Raw genomic sequence first — 17,011 nt, 5'->3', positions numbered from 1 at the left:
GTCCTGTCTAGATCTCGTAAACTAGAAAAGATAGTGAAAATCTGACATCATAATAATTCAAAGTTCTGATGTAACGGCTACTTTTTTCTTTTCTGAAAGCGAAAAATCTTATCTTTTAAAACTGCAAGCAGTTTTTTCAGAAAAATACACCACTTTTACAGCTATTCACTATTAATAGTAACAAACAGAGGGGGCTATTTAGTAGGGGAGATGACTACTTACCATATTTTAACACATTTATGCTAATGGTTTTAGATGTTTTAAATTTTTTTTTTATACATTTGTATTGCAAAGTTAAGTAAGTTCTGTCATACTAACTACATTTACACAAAAAACATTTTTTCTTTTTTTAAAGAGAAAAATCTATTTAGTATGTATATAAGTGAAACAATGTAAAGCAACAATTAATAAGTAGTTTTTCATATTATCGCGTGAACTGTAGCGCTGCACTATGGCTATAAAACACATAACTAAAGGAAATTTTTTTTTTTTGGTACCGATAAGACATCAGTTAGGCCAGGTTCACATCTAACTTCACATTCACTTTCACCTATCCTTTGGTCTGCTGGTGTACCATACAAGATCTATCAACCTTCTTTCTCCATTATTTTCTGCCATTTGTCTTTAAAAGAAATTCATTCTGATGTTCTTTCTGAAATATTGAAACCTGCCTTTTTACCTGCCCGGGTGGACTACTTCAAAGGGCCGATTTTGAGTTTGTTTCCACACAAACTGTATTATTAACCTTGTTACAGACAGGATGGATTGCATTCATGCCCGTACTTCATATATTGAAGGATAGTTCTTAGAAACATAGAATAACTTAAGTCAGGTACCCATTAGAGCTGGTTGGGCTCAGGGGCACCCTAAAAATCCCAGTCTTCACTGAGATTCGAACCCAGGACCCAGGTTTGGAAGCCGAGCACGTAATCCCTCAGCCACCACACCAATAATGATTTGATTTTTGATTTTTGATTTGAGGCACATCGGCACAATTTAGGCCATGTCGTGCCTGCAGTTCCCCAAGGACTACTCTCTCTCTAAACAACAAGGGCCAGATTCTATACAGTCATATAATTAAAATCAAGGTCTATTCACAGTTAAAATAGTAAAGGTAGTAAAAATTTAAATATTTGGTAAAAATCTAATGTAAATAGTGCATGTTCACAAATTCAGAAATCAGATCTTCGTAGATAGCCCCATTTCCCGAATAAAGCCCAGTACCTTCCCAGGGTCGACATTATTAAATAGTGTTTTTAGATTAGTGGCTCTAAAATATTTCGCCCTGACATCCTGGTATCTGGGGCAATCAACGAGGATATGTTCCACGGTGAGGCGAGAGTCACAGTACTCGCAAAGTGGGGGCTCCTCTCTCTTCAGTACAAAAGAGTGCGTGATGTAGGTGTGGCCAATCCTAAGTCTGGACATGGTCGTGCTACCACGCCTTGTCAGACCCTTAGATGTGGGCCGCCACCTGACATCCGCCACAATCTGCCTGAGTTTACTGTGAGTCTCAGCCTCCCATCGGTTCTGCCACTCTCGATAGGTGGCAGAGGCAATACTTTGTCTCACGTCCGAGTAGGGAATTTGGGTTCCTGACACCGCATGATTTAGGGCTCTCTTTGCTTCTCTGTCTGCGGCTTCGTTTCCCTCAATGCCAACATGGGAGGGGACCCAGATGAAGGTGACATCCCTACGGTCGGCTGTTATTTGGTCCAACAGCTTCAGGCTCTTATGTACCAATGGGATGTCAGTCTTCATCCGCCCCAAAGCTTGCAATGCAGATTTGGAGTCGGAGCAGATTATAAATTTACTCCTTTCTGATGCTTTTACGGCCATAAGTGCAAGCAATATTGCGTGCAATTCGGCCGTAAAGATGGAGCAGCCATCGGGGAGTCTACGGGAGATTGTTTTGTTCCGAAAGGAGCAGGCACACGCGACCTTTCCCTCCATTTTGGATCCGTCTGTGTAGATGGTGCCACAATCTCCGTAGCTCTCCTGCAGTTCCCTAAAGTGGACTTGTAGTATGCTTGGGTCTGTATTTTCTTTTTTGAAATTGAGGAGGGATAAATTTAATTTGGGTTTATTCATTAGCCAGGGAGGGTTCTGAGGGGTTTCTATTTTAGAGATTTGGTCAATGGGTGGGGTTAAATTTTGGATGGGTTCTCTCATTCGAAGGCCCAACGGCTGTATGACGTTAGGCCTTCGATTGTATAATTCTACCTCTGTGGGGTTAAATATGGAGTCAAAAGCAGGGTTCGTGGGGTTGGATTTTAGCTTGACTATATACTGCATTGCAAGCTTTTTAATTCTTATATCCATGGGGAGTTCTCCAGCCTCCACATGGAGACTTGGGATAGGTGATGTACGAAACGCGCCGAGACAGAGACGCAGGGCAGCATTTTGTATTGGTTCCAGTATTTTTAGGTACGACTTCCTTGCTGCTCCATATATTATGGATCCGTAGTCTAGCTTGGATCGAATTAGACTCCGATAGAGCAGCAGCAAGGTATCTCTGTCAGCTCCCCAGTCCGTATGGCTGAGTACTCTTAGTATGTTTAATGACTTTTGGCATTTCTTCTTAAGTTCCTTAATGTGGGGGAGAAAATTAAATTTGGAATCTAAGGTGAGGCCTAAAAATTTTGTAGTTTTCACGACAGGGATCTTCTTTTTGTGTATAAATAGTTCAGGGTCTGGGTGTAGTCCCCTTAGATTAAAAAAATGCATACTAACTGTTTTGTAGTCTGAGAATTTGAAACCATTATAGTTTGCCCAACCCTGAATTTTGTTTAAACATAACTGTAATTTTCTTTCTAAGGTGTTCATGTTTTCCCCCCTTACCAAAATAAGCTATTAATATAACTTATTAATAGCGTACAAAGTTACTAGCTTAGGTTTCAGTATCAGGTAAAGAAAGAGTGCACACACAAAAATACACAGATACACTCTACCCTCAATAGTATTAAACTCGAAACCAAATTGGAAAAGGAAAAATGACAGAGTCGCACCAAATAACAAGTTAACATCTCTACATTTCCCAATGAACTCTCCTTGTTCACAATTTCAACCAATTTCTTTACAACATCCAGAATTAACTAGTATTGGAGAAAAAAACACTATCTGTACATCATCAGTTTAAACTAATCAAAATCTGGTCATCAAGTACTCATGTACAATACAAATAGGAGACTTGCTTCACTACATTGTGAATTTGTTTAAAAGGAAATACATCTCAACTGATCAGCATTTATAATAGGTGTTTGGTGATTCAGGCCTTGGTCCCTCATCGCGGCGATTCGTGTACCTTCGTATCTGGTCAACATTGTGATTGTAAGTTGAGAACTATCTGTCAAACTGTGCACATAGAATGGAGTCAAATGGGTTGTCGACATATAGTAAGATAAGAATAGGAATAAGATAAAATGTCCTGAGGATTGGGGGGGGGGGGGGGGTAAACACTAGGTATGGAGCTATAATTAGTCATACATCCTAGGAATGTAGGTCTAAAACGCCATGAATGGAGTCACTTGTTCTGAGGCTGTTATGGTGGAAAGCTGCCCCACCAAAAGACTTGTACTGTCAGACGTCACCTTGTTTCACTATTCACCTTTTACACATAGTCTCATACGCCGAGGTTTCAAAACGTTGTTCCCACACCAAGAAGATTAAAGGTAGTGGTGTTAAGATATGTTGACAACGCTCTGCAGTCTGATCAAATGTGGTGGAGTCACATTACTGGGGGTGTAGTGGGACTGCTCTGTTGAAGTGCTGTTTTCAAACTTGATGCACATCGTCTGAATCAAGAGTGACTCAAAGTCAAAAGCGATTCGAGGAAGTACTGCCAGTTGTCAAGGAAAACAATGTCTCTATACACAGCAAACTTGTGACTGGTACAGACAAATTCACATTGTCTCATACTAACACACAGTTGTTTCCTTCTGGTCGCTAGATCAAAGGTCACTAAGTAAAATATTTTGCCTAATACTTCGACACAGGTATGTTCACGTTGTTTTTTTCAGTCACAGGAACTGAAAGTAGTCTCCACACACACACAGTCAGCTACAGTATGGCTGTAACTCTCTATATGACCTTGACCTTAAGGAAATTTAGTCCAAACTGTACTAGTAGCTCTGCACATGTGTAGTTTCAAAATACATGCACATTCTAGAAGCAGGTCAGCCTTGAATTTCGCCACCACTGTCAATCAAAAAAAACATTCATCACTCTACTGGAGCGTGCACTGCCCTCTGAACATAATAGTAAACGATTCTCTCTGTGGTCTCCAGTAAACGGACACGTTCCCATCTCGTCCTCTTTGCTGTCTTAACTGTATCTTGAGGGTGTCATTGCTTACTTCAGTTCTTGGCGTCTGACGTCATGGTCGTTTCTTCCTTTTCCACGTCCATAACCAGTTCGGTCAAATTCTCTTCGTCGCCATAGACCTCCCCATCTGTCTCGGTTACCATAATATCTGTTGACTGGTGGGTTGCCATAATATCTGTTGACTGGTGGGCTGCTATAGTATCTGTTGACTGGTGGGCTGCCATAATATCTGTTGACTGGTGGGCTGCCATAATATCTGTTGACTGGTGGGCTGCCATAGTTGCGTCTGTAACAAGGTCTACGTCCTTGATAGTCTTGGTATCTTTGAGGCTGGACTTCTCCTTGGTCCTCTGGATACTGCCGCCTTCCTCCATTGCCTTTTTCTCTGTACCATAGATACCATCCACTCGTCCTAGAGCTACTTCTGTCAGCAGAATCTCTACTGCCCTGCACATTAGAACCACCTGGACCAGTTACGTTTGCTGTTTCTTTTCGTTTCTCTTCTTCGACGACGTCACATTCCGTTTTTTCGCCTTCTCTAACACTTGTAGGGTATTTTCTTGGGTTGCTTTTAACTATGGCCGTCTGGTGCGCAAATAAATCTTCCTTATTTTCGTTACTGCCAACATGATCATAACTTTCTTGTTCTGGTTTTAGTTTTTGTTGTCTGTCTTCCACTTGTTGTATCGTTTCTAAAGGAATTGTTGGACTACGGTGTTCTACGTCTTTAGGGTTGTAGGCTTGTCTCATTTGTTGTTCCCCTTGACATTCAGTCGTTGCTGATTGGTCGATGTCATCAGCTTCTTGTGTTGGCTCCCAATTAAAAAATTGTTTCCATCTGTCGATCTGAGCCTCACTGGGGGTCTCTATATTTGGTACATTCCCTATCACCACTTCGAATGGACCATTCTCAACAACTATAGCTTCAACCTTTTTATTGAAATACGGAGAATTAATGTGTACTATAGCTGTTGGGTAGCTCTTTATTTGCCCTCCGAAACCTTGTACTCTGCATTGTCTCTTAGTGTACTGGTGAGGTTTCACAAGTTTAGCTAAGAGTACACATTTGGTGGCACCAGTATCGCGTAGAGCGTGGGTATGATAGCCATTTGCTATAGCTGGACATACGTACGGTGAAAGGCTATCCGCCAAGCCTCCAACATGGGCTACAACATCGTTCTTGTAGTATTCTGTTCTCCGAGCATCTCGACAATACTTCGCTATGTGCCCCATTCTCCCACAGTTGTAGCATCTCACTTCATTTCTCTGGGCCGGTGACTGATTTAGTCTATAATCATTTCGTTCTCTTTGTATATCTCTGTTTTGTGGAGAACTATGTTGTTGTGCTGTTTCTTCCTTTGTAAATCGTGCTGTTGTAGAGACTGCTGCGGCGGCAAATTCGATTTCTTCATTGTTTTCAACCTTTTGTAGTATTTCGCCCGGATGTGCTGCTACATAAGTTTGACACAGTTCCATAACGGTCTCCACACTTCTCGGTTTTCTTTCTTGTAGGAAAGCAAACAGATTCTTCCCAGCAGTTGATATGATTTTGTCCACGATGATAAACTGCTTTAGACTCTCGAAGGATTCTTCAATTCCAGACGCTTGAACCCATTTTTCGAACGTTATTTTCACATCAGAAACAAATTGCTTCATGTTTTCGTCTGATGGTGGTTTTAGCTCATGAAACTTCTGTCGGTAGTCGTCCTCGCTGTATTGATAGAAATCAAGTAATGTTTTCTTAAGGATGGCATAGTTTGCTACCTCGTCATCGCTTAGGACTTGTAGTGCATCGAGGGCCTTTCCTCCGACCAAACTGAGAAGTTGTATGGCCCATTCGTGTTGTGGTTCCTTTTCAAGTTTCATCAGCATTTCAAATCTGTTGATAAATGCATCCATCTTATCCGTGCCTTCCACGAATTTTTGTCTCTTTGTTTGGGGCGTATTTCTTTTCCTCGTGTCTCTATTTTCCTGCTCCTCTACATCCTTTGCTTTACTCTCTTTTTCGATTGCGGCGATTTTGGCCTTCGATCACAACAATGGTGGAGCAGCAAGTGTGTCAAAAAGTTGACAGGTGAACTATTTCATCATTATAGTTGTTATCTATTATCTTCTGGTCAGCAGTAAGCTCTACTGACTTCAAATATAGAGCTGGGAAATCAATTAACTCAGGGACTAAAAGGCTTGTCCTAAAGTATAAGAACAAACCTACGTCCATAAAATGGCCGAGAAAGTATACGGTGACCTACTAAAACTTTATGAAACGGGGAAGAGTCTTGGCTACCAAAGAGAAGAATTGGACGAGTGGGTTGCTAAAATCATAAAACAGAATGAGGAGAGAGATGCTAGAATGGAAGAGAGGAAAGAAAGAGAAGAAGAAAGGAAACAAAGGGCGAAAGTAGAAGAAGAAAAGGCGAAAATAGAAGAACGGAAGATGGCATTGCAGGAAGAAGAGATGAGATTTAAATGGAAACTAGAAGAGGACCAAGTAGCGGCCAAAATAAAAAGAGACGACGAGGAATCGAAGGCCAAAATTGCCGCAATCGAAAAAGAGAGTAAAGCAAAGGATGAAGAGGAGCAGGAAAATAGGAACACGAGGAAAAGAAATACGCCCCAAACAAAGAGACAAAAATTCGTGGAAGGCACGGATAAGATGGATGCATTTATCAACAGATTTGAAATGCTGATGAAACTTGAAAAAGAACCACAACACGAATGGGCCATACAACTTCTCAGTTTGGTCGGAGGAAAGGCCCTCGATGCACTACAAGTCCTAAGCGATGACGAGGTAGCAAACTATGCCATCCTCAAGAAAACATTACTTGATTTCTATCAATACAGCGAAGACGACTACCGACAGAAGTTTCATGAGCTAAAACCACCATCAGACGGCAACATGAAGCAATTTGTTTCTGATGTGAAAATAACGTTCGAAAAATGGGTTCAAGCGTCTGGAATTGAAGAATCGTTCGAGAATCTGAAGCAGTTTATCATCGTGGACAAAATCGTATCAACTGCTGGGAAGCATTTGTTTGCTTTCCTACAGGAAAGAAAACCGAGAAGTGTGGAGACCGTTATGGAACTGTGTCAAACTTATGTAGCAGCACATCCGGGCGAAATACTACAAAAGGTTGAAAACAGTGAAGAAATCGAATTTGCCGCCACAACAGTCCCTACAGCAGCACGATTTACAAGGAAAGAAACAGCACAACAACGTAGCCCACCACAAGACAGAGATATACAGAGATATACAGAGAGAGAACAAAATGATTATAGACCAAATCAGTCATCGGCCCAGAGAAGTGAAGTGAGATGCTACAACTGTGGGAGAATGGGGCACATAGCGAAGTATTGTCGAGATGCCCGGAGAACAGAATACTACAAGAACGATGTTGTAGCCCATGTTGGAGGCTTGGCGGATAGCCTTTCACCGTACGTATGTCCAGCTATAGCAAATGGCTATCATACCCACGCTCTACGCGATACTGGTGCCACCAAATGTGTACTCTTAGCTAAACTTGTGAAACCTCACCAGTACACTAAGAGACAATGCAAAGTACAAGGTTTCGGAGGGCAAATAAAGAGCTACCCAACAGCTATAGTACACATTAATTCTCCGTATTTCAATAAAAAGGTTGAAGCTATAGTTGTTGAGAATGGTCCATTCGAAGTGGTGATAGGGAATGTACCAAATATAGAGACCCCCAGTGAGGCTCAGATCGACAGATGGAAACAATTTTTTAATTGGGAGCCAACACAAGAAGCTGATGACATCGACCAATCAGCAACGACTGAATGTCAAGGGGAACAACAAATGAGACAAGCCTACAACCCTAAAGACGTAGAACACCGTAGTCCAACAATTCCTTTAGAAACGATACAACAAGTGGAAGACAGACAACAAAAACTAAAACCAGAACAAGAAAGTTATGATCATGTTGGCAGTAACGAAAATAAGGAAGATTTATTTGTGCACCAGACGGCCATAGGTAAAAGCAACCCAAGAAAATACCCTACAAGTGTTACAGAAGGCGAAAAAACGGAATGTGACCTCGTCGAAGAGAAGAAACGAAAAGAAACAGCAAGCGTAACTGGTCCAGGTGGTTCTAATGTGCAGGGCAGTAAAGATTTTGCTGACCCAAGTAGCTCTAGGACGAGTGGGTGGTATCTATGGTACAGAGAAAAAGGCAATGGAGGAAGGCGGCAGTATCCAGAGGACCAAGGAGAATTTCAGCCTCAAAGATACCAAGGCTATCAAGGACGTAGACCTTGTTACAGACACAACAGATACTATTGCAGCCCACCAGTCAACAGATATTATGGTAACCGAGACAGATGGGGAGGTCCATGGAGACGAAGAGAATTTGATTGACAGTGGTGGCGAAATTCAAGGCTGACTCGCTTCTAAAATGTGCATGTATCTTGAAGCTACACATATGTAGAGCTACTAGTATAATTTGGACTAAAATTCTTCAAGGTCAAGGTCAAATAGAGGGTTGCAGCCACACTGTGTGTGTGTGTGGAGGATACTTCAGCTCCTGTGACTGGAAAAAAACAAAACAAAGTGAACATACCTGTGGCAAAGTATTAGGCAGAATATTTTACTAAGTGACCTTTGATCTAGCGACCAGAAGGAAACAACTGTGTGTTAGTATGAGACAATGTGAATCTGTCTGTACCAGTCACAAGTTTGCTGTGTATAGAGACATTGTTTTCCTTGACAACTGGCAGTACTTTATCGTATCACCTTTGAGTCACTCTTGATTCAGACGATGTGCAGCAAGTTTGAAAACAGCAACAGAGCAGATTGTTAACACTTACCCCGCCCCCCCCCCCCATACTGCAGAGCATTGTCAACATTTACCCCACTACATGTAATCTTTTTGGTCTGGGGAAAGAACGTTTGAGACCTGGGCGTATGAGACTGTGTATTTCTAGCTAACGCTTACAACACCAATAGATAGAGGCTACCTACACTTGCCACTGTTAACATCAACATTACCATCAGAGAATACATAAATAATCAAACAAGGTGACGTCTGACAGTACAAATCCTTTGGTGAGGCAGCTTACCACCATAACACCCTCAGAACAAGTGACCCCATCTTGTAGAATAGTGAGACCATTACGCAACGACTTTCGTTATCGAGCTTCATAGCGGGAGACCTTAGAAAGAACTATCCAGAATGATGTTGAAGCTGTTGAATTGTTCAATGTACTTAGAGGCGACCTAACTATAGACTAAATGTCCTGTTTTATAACTATTCTACTCTAGGGTTAAATGTAAAGAAATGAATGTGCTAACTCTTTCTCGTAAATTGCCACCAGTCCTATCGACAACCCCGTTGATTTAAATGAGAAGTGTAGTACCGTGATATTTAGTCTGTTGGGAGTTGAAATATAGTTCCTCTTGTATAAACTCACAAGGCAGGGAAGCAAGCCTCCTATTTGTATCATACTAGAATACTTGATGACCAGATTTTGATTTGATTAAGTTAACAATTTGAATTGTTAATTAAATTTTTTCCTTCTTCTCCTATATTAGTTGTTTGTTAATGTTGTAGAGAATTTTGGTGATATTGTTACAAAGGTATTTATTTGGTAAATGTAGAAATGTAAACTAAATAGAGATGTTAACATGTAAAAATTTTGTTGTGATTCTGTCATTTTTCCTATTCGGATTTAAGTCCAAGGCCATTAATGGTAGTGTAGATCTGTGTAATTGTTTCCCATTTCACTCTTTCTTTACGCTATTAATAAGTTATATTAATAGCTTATTTTGGTGAGGGGGGAATGTGGTGATTGTGTTTGTATAGACCATTGTGGACAACACTTTATAGAACCTTGGTTGTAGGATGTGAGGATTTCTATGTTTATTTATTTTATTTATTATTATTTCATTGGTTGGCTAGGTGAAGTGGGGTGACGGCCCTTGAGTATTATTATTGTTGTTGTTAGAGGCCAGAGCTGTGGAGCCTAGCCGTACGATATGAGCTATATGGAAGTCAGTTTATAATTATGTACATATTCAGTTAGTTAACGTTTGATGATTTGTCTTCAGCCACTGATACCCTGATTTACTTTTATTAAAGTTATATATTTTATTGTTAATTAATCTCTGGCGTCTCTTGAGTTATTGAAAGAAGTATTACTAGTACGTTCTGTGTCAAGTATAATCCCTGTAAGGAGTTCACAACAATCACAACAATGTTCATGTGTTCATAAGTGAGAATGACAAAGTCATCAACATACAAAGAGCACTCTATGCCAGGGGGCAGCGCATTTATGATGCTATTTATTTTAATGTTGAACAGGGTGACTGACAGAATGCTGCCCTGGGGTACACCCATTTCCTGGTCATGAGTGTCAGAAGCGGAGTTGCCCACTCGAACCTGAAATTTTCGATCTTTCAGGAATTCCTCCACAAAACGGGGGAGGTGTCCCTTAAGCCCCATAAGCGCCAGGTCACGTAGAATGCCATGTTTCCAGGTTGTGTCATAGGCCTTTTCTATATCGAAGAATACAGCTACTAGATGTTCTCTTCTGAGTAATGCATTTCTAATATAAGCTTCCAGCCTTACCAGGTGGTCAGTTGTTGTCCGCCCCTGCCGGAATCCGCACTGGTAGTTTGAGATCACTTTATTCCTTTCCAGGTACCAGACCAGCCTACTGTTAATCATTCTTTCCATGGTTTTGCAGATGCAGCTTGTTAGTGCTATTGGTCGATAGTTAGCTGGGTCAGAGCCGTCTCTTCCCGGTTTAGGTATCGGTATAACTGTGGCTTTCCTCCAGCTGTTTGGGAAAGCGCCTGTTTGCCACACACAGTTATAGACCCCTAGCAGGACTGCCAATGGGGGTTCGGGAAGGTGCTTGAGGAACTGGTAATGGATTTCGTCTTCTCCAGGCGCTGTGTCATGTGACTTGTCCAGCGATTCCCTCAGTTCCTCAAGCGAGAACGGTTTGTTGTAGTCTTCATTGTTCTCTGACCTGAAATCAATGGGGTGTCTTTCCTCCCTGGTTTTGACTTTTTGGAACTCTGGCGTGTAGTGTGCAGTGGATGATTTTTCTGCTATTGAGGATGCAAGGCAGTCAGCTATTTCTCTGGGGGACGTGACAGTTCGTCCTTGGTTTTTCAAATGCCCTATTGCATTTGATTCTTTCCCTTTGATTCGCCTTACTGCCTTCCAAACCGCTCTAGCAGAAGTTTTGGCATCCAGACTGCCGACAAAACTTCTCCAGGAATTCCTTTTGGCTGACCGTATGGTTTGTCTAGCCTTTGCTCTAGCTATCCTGAATAGCTTTAGGTTTTCCTGGGAAGGATTCTTTATAAATGCAGCCAGTCGTTTTTTCCTATCACCAATAGCACTTTTGCAAGCTGCATCAAACCATGGTTTGCTAGGCCGTTTTGGATTTGCAGAGGTTAGGGGTACAACTTTCCTGGCTATACTTAGTAGCTTGCTAGCAAAGGTATCAGCTGGGTTCTGTTCATGGAGGATATTTTCTGTGATATCCTCGGAGCATCTTTTTTGGAATTGTTCCCAATCGGCCTTATTCAGTTTCCACCGCTGAGGTCGTCCCAATGAAGGGAGATTGTTAGTAATGATGATTGGGAAGTGATCACTTCCCCGTAGATCATTGCTAACTGACCATTTAAAATCGTCCAGAAGTCCGGGGACACATACGGTGAGGTCAATGCATGTGAATGATCCAGTTCCTGGGTGCAAGTAGGTCGGTGATGCATCATTAAGTATGCATAAATCATGTTGGAGGAAGATATCCTCCAGCATACGACCTCTTGTGTCGGTATTGTTGGATCCCCACATGGTGTTATGGGCATTGAAATCCCCAAGGCTAAATAGGGCCGGGGGAGTTGTTTCAATAGGTCCTCCATGTCTGTTCGGTTTAATGGAGCGCCTGGTGGTAGATACAGGCTGCAGCAAGTGATAACCTTGTGAAGGGTTATCCTAGCTGCTACGGCCTGTAGTGTGGTCTGTAGTTCTACCCTCTCATGGGGGATGCTATCCTTCACAAGGATACAGACTCCACCTGATGCTCTCTCTGCATCCTCAACATTCTTGGTGTAAGCACGGTAGCTTCGGAAGCTGATGCAATCTTTCAGAAATGTTTCCTGTAAGCAGACAGCTACAGGAGTCTAAGAGTCCATCAGTAGCTGCATTTCCTCGTAATTGGCCTTGAGGCCTCTACAATTCCACTGTACAATTCTGGAATCCATGGCTTATTCTAGATGACCTACTTGGAGCTATTTGGCCTTGGGAGGCCCCCGGGGGGGGGGTTTCCCTTTATTCCAGTGACCTTGGTATTTTTATTCTTGGGTTTGGATGGAGAGGAGGACAACCCCCTTTTGGGGGAAGTCTTTCTCTCTGGAGAGGGGAGATCCCTCTGGTTAGAGCGGAGGTTATTTCCTCCTCTCTCACCTCGGGCATCCTCTCCGCTTTGATTTCTCCCCTTAGGGAGTTGGTCAACCTCTAACTCGGTAGAGGTTGGGGTGTCTGGCTGGGTTCTCTGAGGAGAACCTGTGTCAGACATGATGTCTCCGGGTTCTCCCGGAGTATTGGTTTTGACATGCTGCTCAGTCTCCATGCTCTCATCAGCGAGCACAGAGAACCTGTTCTTTAGCATGACAACAGGGCTTTCTTGTTTCTTCAGAGGTGTGTTCTTTGGCGGTGTTTTCTTCTGAGTTGGGGGAGGAGGAGGGGGTGGTGGGGTCAATGTGGAGTATTGGTTTTGACATGCTGCTCAGTCTCCATGCTCTCATCAGCGAGCACAGAGAACCTGTTCTTTAGCATGACAACAGGGCTTTCTTGTTTCTTCAGAGGTGTGTTCTTTGGCGGTGTTTTCTTCTGAGTTGGGGGAGGAGGAGGGGGTGGTGGGGTCAATGTGTCCGTCTGTGTGGCTATGGATCTTCCTTTCTTAGCAACAGCCTGGGCGTAGGTCTTTGTTAAGCCGAATTGGCCCTTGGGTAGGGCCAGTACAGCCGATTTCGCCTGGCTAAAGGTACATCCGTTTCTTGCCTTGTACTCCTGCACGGCAACCTCCTGTTTCCACACAGGGCAGTCCTTGGAGTAGGCTGAGTGGCCAGCTTGACAGTTTGGGCATTTGAACTGGGCTGTGCAGCCCTTGTCCTCATGACCCTCTCCAGCACATCTGGCACACACAGTGTTCCTCTTGCAGACTGCCGCGCCGTGTCCATAACCCTGGCACTTGAAGCACCTCATGGGGTTAGGTATGTAGGGCCTCACTGGAACTCGTAGGTATCCTGCCTTCACATACTCTGGCGGTGTCCTAGTTCCGAATGTGAGGATAATAGTGGCGGTTTTGACCTCCTCACCCTCCCTGCGCCTGGTAATGCGCCGGGCATGGGTGACTCCTTCAATGCCCTCCACTATTTCCTTCACGGAACATTCCAGTAGGTCCCTAGAGCTGATTACACCTCTGCTGGTGTTCAGACTCTTGTGTGGCATGACTTCCACTTGGAGATCACAGAGTCTTCTGCATCTTAAAAGCCCATCAGAGTGTGTCTTGCTGTCTACTTCTACAAGGAGTTCCATTGTTTTGTGTAGCTTAGACACACTCTTGGGCTCTCCCACTACTGACTTGAGTCCCTTATAGATAATAAAAGGGCTCAACTTTGTCAGGCTTTTTCCCTCCTCTGTGCATCTAACCACCAGAAATGATGGCCAGGTGGCACAGCTTTTTGGGACCTCCTCTTTTTTATCGTCAATTCGACGATTCTTGCCCAGACATAGGTCTGGGGCAAGTAGTTTTGTGTGTGTTTTTTTGTCCATATATATTTTGGTTAATTCGGCACCTGTGCTCCCCACCCGCCATCGAGTCCAACAAGGGGACGGGCCATTAGGATGTCCAGAATGAGCCCGCCAGGGCTACACAGGTGCTATACTCAGTCAGCTGCTACATCGGACATGTGTCCGATACAGCAGCTCCCTGATTGACCCTCCAGCCACCGCCCTCCAGCATAGGTCGACGACCTATGCTGGTAGCTCGGCATGACCAGCCGGTTGACCCAGAGCGGGCCATCTGGGTCTCAGGTCTAGGGGAACTTGGAGCCAAAGTATTGTGTTGTTGTGGTTTATCCTCAGATAGCCACCACTCAAACACCAGGATCTCTTTATCCCCCCTTACCCGTCGCAGTCCACGGCAAACGGACTGGTCTAGGACGTAGTGAGAATTTAAAGTTAAGGAGACAGTGTGATGATCAATGAAGGCAGACTTAGGAAAAGAGGAGGCAGACACAATGATAGAAAAGAAGTAGGGCACTTTTGAGCTCCAAAAGTGCTAAGGAAACAGGAGCGCAGTTTAACATCATGTCTCGGGACGGCACACCAATAAACTTGGTGACAATTATGTTGAGTGTCTACCAGAAAGATACACTCTGGATTGAAAAAAAAAAGATGAAAGTAAGTATTTAGTTTGAAAATTGGTGATGTTTCTAAGTTTACCAAATTTATTACAGTTGTATATAATATTTGTGCTTGGACATTATCTATTTAAACTGTTGATTTAAATTATAGATTAGCACTAAATATGTTAAAAGAAATTCTCATGAAAACATTTAGTCAATGTTTACAGCAAAAAGTTTTCAGAGAATGTACCAATTAACTCAATAGCTACTAAGCCCATACCTAAGCAGCATCTCTCTAAATACTAAGCAAAGGAAGGTAACTCCAAAACAGAAATAGACTGACTTTACAAAATATATTTTAAAAAAACATAAAACAACATCTATCAATAACAAAAAATACTTCTAAAAAAAAAAAAGAGAAATGGATGATCTTTAAAACTTTTTACAAGATTAAAACAATAAAAACAACAGGTAAAGACGAAAATTTGTTCAAGTGTCTGATTTTTCTAAGACTGGTGGACCCCCCGCCCCCCACCAGATCTGTAATTTTTGGTAACCTTTAACATTTACCCAAAGACCAGTAATGTTTATAAGTAGGAATTTAGTAGGCCTATACAATAAACATTATGCTTATATATAAAATCTGAAGATGTCTTGAGTATTTACAAAGTAAAACTTATCAAACCATTGTCCAAACCAACGTTGTGACCACCCCCAACTAGATCTATTTCATCAAAAGTTTTCATGTGGTGAATAAAAACTGTTCAAAATATCAGTCAAGAAGTTGAAGATTCATTGACGCTAGATCCAGAATAGTCTAGATCTAGACTAGATGCAGATCTAATGCTTGAAGTTACTTCACTCTCTCTCTGAATCGGATTAGATCTAAATCTAAATGTAGCGCTAAATTCTAATGATCAATGTCTTGATCAATATCAAGTTCATTATTAGCTGTATTTAGTGTATTATTTGCGATAATGGGTCTAAAAATTGAAAGGTCATTGAGAAAATGGCCTGCGCAGCTAAGGAAAATCGAAAAAAAATCACTGAACTTTGAAGGCCCATAGAAACTGAAGCCAAAGATGTAAAAACATCCTTTTTTTTTAACAAAATGATCTATATTTCTACTTTTTTAAAAACCCAGCCAGCTCAAAATAACACCACGTGTCGCACAGGAAAACAAGAGCTACGCAAGTCATGCTGTGTGTGTGCTGTGGCGGGCCCATTTGACCGCATTAGTAGCTAATGAGTTAAGCAGGAAAGAAATTTAACCAAATACAAAAGCATCAAAGTAATTCCTACATATTTATTTTTACATTTTATGTAAGGATCTGATTACATTCTAAGTCAATGAAAGGTCTATCCAAAGTACTTACAAGTTTTATGCCAGGTACCTCCATTAGGGGCAATAATTCAGATGTGACACAATAAGCTAATTTTTTCACAAAATTGCTGAGCAAATCTTGATAAGCCCACAAATCCTCAAGCTCCTAAAAAATAAATATTCACATAAATTAAAAGACATTTCCTATTAAAGTAAGATATAGTATCTTAGTGTAGTTTGCAGTGTTTTCACTGAAAGGTTCTAGTACACAGAATTACCTGACAGAAATGAAATACACAGGAAGCAAAGGAAGCTGACTGGGACAGTAAGTTTTGAAGAAATCCACGAGTTTGAGAAAAATTTGTGGCAACTTCCCAAATAGATTTCTGATTCCATAACTGCCACAACATCAGGGCAAGATAAAATCTGTGCAAAGTTGTTTGACAAACTTTCTGTAACAAAAATGTTAAGATCTGATTCATTTTGTTATATATGCACAAAGATTTCATATAAAATCTAAGAATTGTATAATTTTCATTGACTTTTTAAACATTTCCATAGCAATATTACAAGATAAACTTTAACATAATAAACTTTAGTATTGGCTGTTAATTTAAGATACCACACTAAAAAACACCATAGTATTTTAGAACAAACTCACATCTAAACCTGCTTGGGTTTTAAATTTTTAGGTTACCTGCTAAAAACTTGCTTAAGTTGAAATTTCCCAAAATTTAATATTAATTTTTCATTGTGGTAAAAAAGTTTCAAAAATGAACTGACCCTCCTAGAGGTTTGTCCAGAAGCTTTTAATCCAATATAACTTTCTGGTACACCAATGATCTCTGCAGCTTTCATTTCTAAATCAGATAATTTACAAAACTGAAATGATTGTAAAATAAAAACAAAACTGAATTATTTAGATAGTAAAACTGAATATCTTATAGATAAAAAAATGAGATTTTAGATTGAGAAAATAAATG

General features: G+C 41.5%; 1 protein-coding gene across 9 annotated transcripts in view; it reads right to left on the bottom strand.

Moving 5' to 3' along the window:
• The window catches only part of LOC106069115 (helicase POLQ-like), a 37,421-nt gene that overhangs the window by 690 nt on the left and 19,720 nt on the right, over positions 1-17,011 (bottom strand). For 8 of the 9 annotated variants that reach the window (XM_056042030.1, XM_056042038.1, XM_056042071.1 and 5 more), the window contains 3 exons: positions 16,812-16,910; positions 16,307-16,480; positions 16,081-16,194 (listed from right to left, as the gene is read on the bottom strand). In XM_056042030.1, coding sequence (XP_055898005.1) covers positions 16,081-16,194; positions 16,307-16,480; positions 16,812-16,910 — 387 coding nt within the window. Of the gene's footprint in view, positions 1-16,080; positions 16,195-16,306; positions 16,481-16,811; positions 16,911-17,011 lie in introns of those variants that run through there. The other variant, XR_008779887.1, reaches the window with a different exon arrangement.

Source organism: Biomphalaria glabrata, chromosome 1, assembly GCF_947242115.1.
Source record: "Biomphalaria glabrata chromosome 1, xgBioGlab47.1, whole genome shotgun sequence".
NCBI lineage: Eukaryota > Metazoa > Mollusca > Gastropoda > Planorbidae > Biomphalaria > Biomphalaria glabrata.
The sequence above is the reverse complement of the archived record's forward strand: the minus strand, read 5'-3'. Positions and strand labels throughout refer to the sequence as shown.